Below are 8,509 nucleotides of genomic sequence, written 5' to 3'. Positions count from 1 at the left end.
AGTCCTGCCCTCCAGCAGTAAGGAAAGAGGAACACGGCAGGAGCGCATATGGGGCTGTTGTGTCAAATGAAATTCACACGAGATATCAAAGAGCTTTTCAGAAGATCTCACCTGTCCATCAGCTTTGGTCTCAGCTGCCCTGCGCTGGCTCTTTCAGCAGGGAGATGACTTCACCCAGGCTGCTCCAACTCGCAGCCCCTGGGGTGCAGGGACCCTACTTGGAATGACAACCCGCGGTACCCCTGGCTGCACAGCTGGCTGCACACCCCTGAAACCACCCCCGGGAGAAGGCAGGCATCACACACACCCCTTTGATGGTGCACTGGGGAATCCAATGCTTCTCCAGCCCCGCTACTGGGAAATTAAAAGAGGAAGCTCACAAGCCCCTGGCAGCCCCAAGGAGCTGTCCCAAGGATTGTGGGTGACCCACATCCGCTGCCTGCAGGCTGCCCTGTAGCCCTGTCAGCGGGTGCTGCTACCCATCCCCCAATGGACCTTCCTGCACACCTTACTTTAGAGACAGATCCTCTACACCACTCTGATCTGACAAACCATTTATTCCTCCTCCCCCATTTCTCTTTTTTACTTGTGTTCTTTTTCTTGTCTGGTTTCAGCTGAGGTTTTCTTGTTCTTCCATCTTTCCATGAACCTGCACTCGATAAATGCAGGTGTAGGCCGTGTTTCCCCAGTTGCTCTTCACAATAAGTTTGATGTGCGCAAAGGCTCTGTGTGTGTTCTGTGAAGAGAGTGACAAGAAAACTGAGGTGTTAAGTGTGACGGTGCAATTGACGTTTCTCCCCCTGCCTGCCCTGCTCCTGCTCAGGAACAAGCTTCCAAAAGTGGGTAGGAGTGGCTGTAGGCATCTGAGGCTCACTGCTGGTACCAGGGCTCCTGCAGAGACTGGAGGCACGGGAAGGGAGAAGACACCCTCTGGAACCTGGCCTGCTGGGGACTGCGCCTCCCTTCCCTTTGCCCCCTTCCCTCTGCAGCTTGCTGTGTGCTGACAGAGAGGCTGGGGAGGTCCTCCTATGCGTGAGACAGTTGGTGTGAAAGTCCATTAAGCTCCCGCCATGCTCTCTGCCTGCCTTCCTCCTGGCAGGTGTGAGGGCACCAGGAGAAAAGGGACGTGTTGTGCTGGGAGGAAAGGACACTGTCCAGCCTGTCAGCAGGCCAAAGGGTGGAGCGACAATGCTGTCCGGCAGCTTTCCCCACCAGGTATCCCTATTTCTCCTGGCACAAAGATGTTGCTTTGGTGGAGAGGCCATGTGTGCAGCTGGCTCTGCTGAAGGCAGCAGCTGCAGCCAGGGGTCTCTCAGGACTTAAGCTCCCACAGGAGCAACCCTGCCCTTGCAAACCTGTTGCTGCTACCCCCACGGCATGCTACTCAGTCCTCCCAGCTCCACCAGGCCTCCTCGGCAGTGGTCTGGGCCCCTGCGCCAGGGGAGAGAGCATTCACGCTCTTCCTGCCACGGACTTGCAGGCACTGCTGGTTTTCTCTGGGCATCTTGCCTTCATGCACAGACTGTACCTTCAGAGGGAAGGTTTGAATAGCCTCTTTTGCCACGTTGTACACGAACATCCCAAGGAGAGTTTCCTCTTCTCTGTCTGCATTCAATCCCTCAAGGGAAAAGCACAAGGAGGAAGGAGAGAAGCTCAGACTTGTCCCGGCAAAGAGGATGTTTGTATGTGCTGGATCAGCATATACTGCATGGGCTGTTACCTACTGAGCCTCTCCTGGGGCTCTAGCAGTAGTTAAGCACTGTCTCCACCTTGTGTTTTATTCAAGAGCCCTGAGGTGCTCTCACCAGAATGAGTCTTGAGAGGGATGGAACCCCTAGAGCCCCTGAAGTATCCTGCAAGTGCACTGCAGGGCTTAGGAGAAAGCAGGACACAAATCTCCAAGGACTTGCTTGCACAAAGCTTGCACAAAGCAAGCAAGTTCCAGTCACGGCTTTGCCCCAGGGCCACGTGCCAGCCAGAAGCACCCAGCAGAGACTTACAAAGACAGCGATGTCTCGGGGGGCACTGGTGACGGTCCCAGATGGAGAGACCTCTTTGTAGGTGTGCTGCACACTGACAGCAGTCAGATGGACTCGTGCTGGCAACCTGATGACCACCTGGCCCTGGTGCCCTTGTAATGGCCAGCAGTTTCCTGGGGAAATATCCGGCTGCAATCAGAATGTGAGAGTTAATGAAACGTGAGCCCATGTTCAGTTCAACACAGCTGCTCATGTAGCCTGAAGCACAGGTGCTGGTGTGTCTGGGGGGTCTAGTCCATCTTGAAAATGAGGCTTGAAAATGAGACACAAGCAGCAGCCTCTCAGTATTATGAAAAGAGGAGAATACCTGTTACTAAGCCAACCTAGTCAGGCCCTTACAGACACAGCTCTCTGCCCAGTGGCTCTGCAGAGGACCCCCTGCCTCCCACCCCAGAAAGGAACTGCTAGGGCTGAGTATGGAAATGAGGTCACCAGGGAGAAAGTCGTTCACCCGGCTGTGACTGAGGACTGTGGGCAAGATGCTGCAGTTGAGCTCTGTTCCCCTCCTGAGGGGAGCCACTGCTTTCTATCGAGGCCAGCCCTGAGTCCAAGCTTTGGCTTCAGGCAACAGATCAGCACTGTGGGCTTGAGCATTACCACTGGACTGAGAGGACAATGCCCAAGGTCAGTCCCCAGCTTCTCAGGAAGGAAACATGCACTGGTGGTTTCTGCTACAATACCTCCAAAATCGTATCAGGAGGGTTGGGAGTGTGGAAGAACCATAAAACCCTGCAGCCCCAATTCTCTTTGCAGTCATAGGTCTTTGAAGTTCTCTGCATGTCAATGGTGGCACCTGTAAGGAAGGGAGAGCAGGTGACTGCACGAGGCCACCGAGTAGGAGGACCCTGTGCTCAGACGCCCTTTCTGATGCTGCTGGACAGCTCCACGTCTGTCAGTCCTCTCCTCATCTCCATGCTGGTAGGGGTGCCTAGCTGCGCAGGATGACAGCACCCATATGCCTGGTGTCTGCTCCTCTCAGCGCCACAAGTAGAAGGCCTGAGGGTGCTGGTGAATGAGGGCAGACCAAAGCTGAGGGCTTGCTGTGTGGGCAATAAAGGATGACCCATCCGTGCTCTTTCCAAATGCATTGATGAGGAAGAGAGCCCCTCCGTCAGCCCTGGAATGTGGGGGGGGCAGTGCCAGAGGCACCAGCGCAGAAGCGGGACCAGGAGGGAATCCAAGAGAGCCACTGCCACAGACATGCTCTCGGACCTCATGAAGCTCCCCTGCTTTCAGCTCCCCTGCTTAGGAGAGCAGCACCTGGAGGACATCCTCCTTTGGGGAGTGCTACAGACAAGTGCATGGCAAGGAGAATGGGCTGCTGTGTCCATACCAGAACTTTTCAGGGCCCAGTCAGATCTTCTGATGTAGACTTCCGAAGCCAACTCCAGGGCTGCCTGGTTCACCTCCTGCCTCTCCTGGGAAACACACAAACAAGCACAGAAAATGAGCACGTCAGCAGTCAGTTCAGCATGGCTACCAGCACCCAGAAAGGCAGAGGGTCAGTGTCAGAAACACAAGGCAAGCCTTGTCCAGTAAGCTGAGAGACTGCAGCTGACGTGAGCCACAAGCACAGTATATGTGGCCACGACCATGGGGTCCTCACTCCCTTGTTCCCACCTTCCATGCTCAGGCCATGTCCACAAAGGCTGGCCATGGGAGTGGGCCTGGGTCTCCCTGCTGCTCAGGGCCCAGCCAGAGCAGCCAAAGGTGCCCGTGCCAAGGGAAGAATGCTGGAAGATTCCTACTGCCTGAAGCACCAGTTAACCTGGGCCCAGAGAAGGGCCTGGGCAGTGCCAAAGCTCACCCAGCAATACCCTGGCACAAGCTGGCTTGCTGCGCTCAGCAGGCTGAGCCCACTACTAATCCCAGGTAGTGCTTCCTCAGGGCTTCTGCCCAGCCAAGCCTTCTTCTCCAAAATGCAGGGTTACCTTCTTCAAACGGCTTATCTCCACCTTCAGCTGAGCCACCTCCTCCAGCAGAAGCTGCAACTTTTGGGTCTGCTCTGTCAACAAGGTGTGCAAATTCCTGCAGGAACAGGAAAGCAGATGTTGTCAGAGAGCAGCCCATTCCCTCTGCAAGGAGCAGAGACACAGGGCTTTCTGGTTTGTGAATGCTTCCCTTGCTCCCCACGCTGAAAGAAAGGCAATGGCCAGAGGGAAGTACAGGAGCCGTGGCTGTTAGAAAAATGGGTGCAGGTAGCACGAGGTTGTCCTGGGTTCAGCCGTAGCAGGAATTTTTCTCCTTCTCAGTAGCTGGTGCAGCACTGTGGTTTTGACTTTCAGCCTGGGAACAGCGCTGATAACACCGCTGGTTTTAGTTGGTGCTCAGTAATGTTTACTCTGACCAAGGACATTCTGAGTCTCATGCTTTGCCAGGGAGGAGGGGAAGCTGGGAGGAAGCAGAGAGAGGACGCTGCACCCAAACTAGCCAAAGAGGTATTCCATACCACAGCACGTCATGCCCAGTATATAAACGGGGCAGTTACCCGGAAGGGCTAGATCACGGCTCTGGTCGGGCTGGGAACCATTAGCCGGTGGGGAGCGGTTGTATTCTCTTCCCTTGTTATTCCCTTTATCATTATTATTACTGGTGGTAGCAGCAGTGGTTTGTGCTACACCTTAGTTACTGGAGCGTTCTTGTCTCAACCCGCGGGAGTTACATTCTCTTGATTCTCCTCCCCATCCCTCGGGGAGCAGGGGGACAGAGAAGAGGGGGAGTGAGCGAGCGGCTGTGTGGTTCTGAGTTACGGGCTGGGCTTAAACCATGACAGGTTGGCTGATGCTGTTTGCATAGGTCCAATTCCAGCTCAGGAAACATCTCTTACCTCAGCATCTTTGTTTCTGCTGCGGCTGCCCGTGTCAGAGCCTGAAAGGGAAAAACTCTCTGTTAGAGTATCCACCACCAGAGCTGCTGGGGCTTCCCAGGAGAGGCTTCCCTAGGAAGCCCCGGCAAAAGCCACTGCTTCTTTGGCTCACTCTGTGTGGACACAGAAAAGCCCACGATTTAGCCAGCCACTGTCAGCAATGCTCCCTTGCAGGAGCTGCCTGTCCCAGAGGGTCCACCAACCTCTCTCTGTGCCTTTGCCTGCATTGTCCACGCTGGCAGTGAGGTCCCACAGTAAACACCAGCTGCAATTCACATCACCAAGAGACAGTCACTTGACCTGGGTTGCTAGTGGTCCCTGAAGCACCATGGTCTCCTCCTGGTTGCCTTGTGGATGGGGCAGCAGCTAAGCTGAGGAGGTGGGGAACACAGGGTGCAGAGACAGGACGTGCCTCTGACTGGAAACCATCACCACAGGCTTCAGGGCATTGTGTAGCCATGAGCTTCAGGTGTGCTCGGTGACCCAGAGCTCTTTCCCATTTCCCCTTACTGCTCCTGTGAGCCCTGAGACCAGGCTACATCAGCCAGGAGAGGTATCAGGAGGGGCATCAGTCACCCTGCACAGCCCCTCTGGGTATCCCCCAGTTCAGGCTTGGAAATACATGCTCCCTTCTCTCGCAGGCTTGCAGACTAAGCAAGCCCTTTGGTCCTGTGGCCAGTGCAGCAGCATGGCTGGGAGGCTACCAGTCTTACTGCTAGCTGAAAAGCAAGTCCTTGTCAAGGATGCACACCAGAAGCACTTGGACAATGCGAGTTTCCACACATATGGGCCAAAAAGAAAAGCTGGCACCCAGCACAACCAGGCTGTTACTCTCAAATGGTTGCTCACACAGACTCACCAAGAACCACTGGAAGCAAGAAGACAATGAATCTCAAGAACCTCTTCTTGTGCACGGCCATCTTTTGCCTGAAAAAGGAGGGTGTCCTATGTCTGTCAATGAGCCAGGTTTCGAGCAAACCAGCTGGATTACCACTTCCAGGCACGAAAGCCACTGTTTTGGAAGCCTGCTGCTGACAGCCAGCTGCCAGGGAAGAGCCCAGGAGGGGCACTTTCTGTCCACACCTTTCAAAACTGCCAGCAGCTCTTCCCCCAAAGAAGAACTCCAGGACTCACTACTCCCCGAAAGTAAAGAGGTTGAGCAAATCAGGACTTCCGCCTCCGCACCCCTGCGTCTGGCTACACAGCAGGTTGTCCTACCATGACCAAAGTCTGGGCCTCTGGTGAATGTGTGGCAGGGAGACTGCCCAGTGGCTTTACTCTTGGCTCTCCCTGAGAACGGCCACAACATGAGCAGTGCTTGTGAGAGTGGGGAGCTGGCTGAGGAACACCCCTTGCTCTCCCCTTTGCTTGCACTGGCCCTCAGACATCTCCTTTCTCCCCGTGTCCAACACAGAAACACGGAGTACATACATACTCCTTTCCCCATCTCTGCTTGACAGCAAAGATGCAGCCTGCAGCGGAGGAACAGGAAGAAGCTGGCGGCGGCAGCAGCAGTCCCCATTGCTCGAAGCACAGCCGGCAGCACAGCCCAATTCTCACCCGCTCCCTCCCTGCACCCTGACCCCTGCAGCATGAGGCTACCGCCTCCCCAAAAGCCCAACAGCAGAAACAGGTAGTACGTACACAGTGAAGATGCACACGATCAGCAGGTATCTCCACAGGGATGCAAGGGTACCTGCCGCATGGCAAACAAGGCTGAAGACCGTCCCTGGGCAAAGAAACCAGGGAAAAGTTAGGCCTCTGTCTTGAGGTCTCTTCTCCAGGATGCTCAGCCAAGAGCGTTTTGGCTCCCTGCAGGGAGGCAAGCACCGAGGCCTAGGCACCACCTCTCTGGGGTGAAGAGCAGAGCAGCCTGCATTTCTCCAGCCACTTGTGACATTTTGCCAGACTTCTGGCACAGTGCAGCGCTCGGAGTTCACCCCAAGGACTTTGCAGCAAGAGCCAGTGCTGAGCTTACTTGCAAGTGCAGTGGCCTTGTCATGACGCTTTGGTGGCCCTGGAGAGGATGAGCTGGGAGTGGACTGAGGAAGGCGTTTCACCAGCTCCACCTCTGTGAAAAGGCTCCTGTGGGAGGAAAACAAAAAAGATGCCGATTGCTCTCAGTGCTTGCTGGGAGAGCAAGCCATGCTTTCAGCCACGGCCCACCAGAAAGGGGGTGGGCAATGCACAGGGCTCTTGCGCAGAAGCGTCTGTCAGCTTCCCCATGCTGATCCGTGACCTGCTGGCTGTATTAGGCCGTGTCCCAGCTACCGTCCTAAGCTGATGCCCCATGCATGAGCAGCCAACTTCGTACCTACTCGCCTGGCTGTGGCTCCGCCCTGCAGCATCTCGTGCTGACCGTTGGTCAGCTGTGGTCTCAAAGGAGACATTTAAGGTCTCTTGGTCTCTTTTCCACGGTGCCTTTCTCCTTGCCATCTCTGGGCAAAGGCAGCCTCCCTGCTCAGTTCTTCCTCCTAAGCCTCAGCAGTCTGGGCTCCTCAGGCAAAACCAGTTCCAGCAGCAGCTCCACGCCGCCCTTCCACGGGAGTGTCCCTGCCCCGGGCAACAGTCATGTGCAGCTGTGGGCTCTTTCCCTGCCCCACAACGCTGTATGGGTGCCCAGTTCTGCGTCAAGATTGGCGGCTCTGATGTCACAGTGGGGCTGAGCAGGGCTCCCTCTGGGCTCCCCTGGGGCAACATGGGGACTGGACCAGACTGGGGCCTGCAGGGTATGGGAAATGGGGTGGGCTGGAGCTGGGCACCGTGACCACCCCAGCACTTCCTGGCCCTAGGCAAATAAAGCTTATCAGCTACACACAGACAGGAGGGATGACAAGAACAAACATCTCTCCTGTTGCCATGGGAACTATGTTGTCCCTGCAATTAGCTCCAAGTGGCTGCCTGAGGACAAGCATCTGCTTCACGGTGTCCCTCCGGGTGGCCACATCCTGCTCGGGGACAGAGCTGGCCTGGCCAAGGATGAGGGCATTGAAGGGACATCCCTTGGGGACAAGGGCCTTGGGTGACCAGTGTCCGAGTGCCACCCAGGGAGCCAGAGCCTTGCTGGGGACAGAGTCATTGGGACCCACCATCTGGAGGCAGCTCTGCAGAGTGGGACTCCAGTGACCTGGGTGGGTATGGTGGCCCCAGGCAGTGGCAGGCTGGTGGTCAGGGCAGGGGATATTCTGCTCCGTTCTCTGCACTGGGGAGGCCATGGCTGTGGACTGCCCAAGACTGGGGACTACAGTGCATGGGAAATGGGGTGGGCTGGAGCTGGGCCTTCTGACCACCCCAGCACTCCTTCAAGCCGAACCCTCATCTCCCTGTGCCCAGCATTCACCAGTGCTCCCCATCGCCTCCTGTGACTGAAGATCCCAGTCACCCGGCAGTATCCCCACCTGCCAGTGCACCGCAGCTGTCCTCCCACCTCCCAGTGTTCCCTAATCCCGGGATCCTTCATGCCCCAGGAAGAGGGGTCATTCCCAGCCCCCTGGTTACCCAAGGGATGGAGAGGGGGCAGGGAGAGTCCTGCTCAGAGACCCCTGGTCTGAGGCTAGCAACATTCCTGGGGGAGTCCTGGGGGAAAACACAGTCCTGGGAGGCA

The 8,509-nt window shown here is 56.1% G+C and overlaps 1 protein-coding gene across 3 annotated transcripts; it reads right to left on the bottom strand.

Moving 5' to 3' along the window:
- Nucleotides 1-251: 251 nt before the first annotated feature.
- LOC133283174 (sperm-associated antigen 4 protein-like) lies at nt 252-6,993 on the bottom strand. 3 transcript variants are annotated; one of them, XM_061479693.1, is made up of 10 exons: nt 6,884-6,993; nt 6,550-6,634; nt 5,765-5,832; nt 4,867-4,907; nt 3,971-4,067; nt 3,373-3,457; nt 2,720-2,832; nt 2,001-2,168; nt 1,529-1,618; nt 253-736 (listed from the first exon to the last, which is right to left on the bottom strand). In XM_061479693.1, exons 4-10 carry the CDS (start codon nt 4,872-4,874, stop codon nt 611-613), a joined length of 687 nt encoding a protein of 228 aa, XP_061335677.1. In that variant the 5' UTR covers nt 4,875-4,907; nt 5,765-5,832; nt 6,550-6,634; nt 6,884-6,993; the 3' UTR covers nt 253-610. The 3 variants fall into 3 exon arrangements, with proteins under 3 accessions (XP_061335678.1, XP_061335677.1, XP_061335676.1); XM_061479692.1 differs by lacking the exon at nt 6,884-6,993 and having other exon boundaries at nt 6,550-6,818; XM_061479694.1 differs by lacking the exons at nt 1,529-1,618; nt 6,884-6,993 and having other exon boundaries at nt 252-736; nt 6,550-6,818.
- Between the last annotated feature and the right edge of the window lie 1,516 nt (nt 6,994-8,509).

The sequence above is a fragment of the Pezoporus flaviventris genome, unplaced genomic scaffold (assembly GCF_033815535.1).
Source record: "Pezoporus flaviventris isolate CSIRO_AGI_PZ_B2104156 unplaced genomic scaffold, CSIRO_AGI_Pfla_v1 ptg000154l, whole genome shotgun sequence".
Classification (NCBI taxonomy): domain Eukaryota; kingdom Metazoa; phylum Chordata; class Aves; order Psittaciformes; family Psittacidae; genus Pezoporus; species Pezoporus flaviventris.
This window is presented reverse-complemented; position numbering and strand designations above follow the sequence as displayed.

Excerpts from the sequence above, each read along its gene's own strand:
- LOC133283174 (XM_061479693.1), bottom strand. Across the intron at positions 3,458-3,970 it reads AGATAAGCCGTTTGAAGAAG|GAGAGGCAGGAGGTGAACCA; the intron begins GTAACCCTGCAT and ends TGTGTTTCCCAG. Across the intron at positions 1,619-2,000 it reads CCCGAGACATCGCTGTCTTT|GGATTGAATGCAGACAGAGA; the intron begins GTAAGTCTCTGC and ends TTTTCCCTTGAG.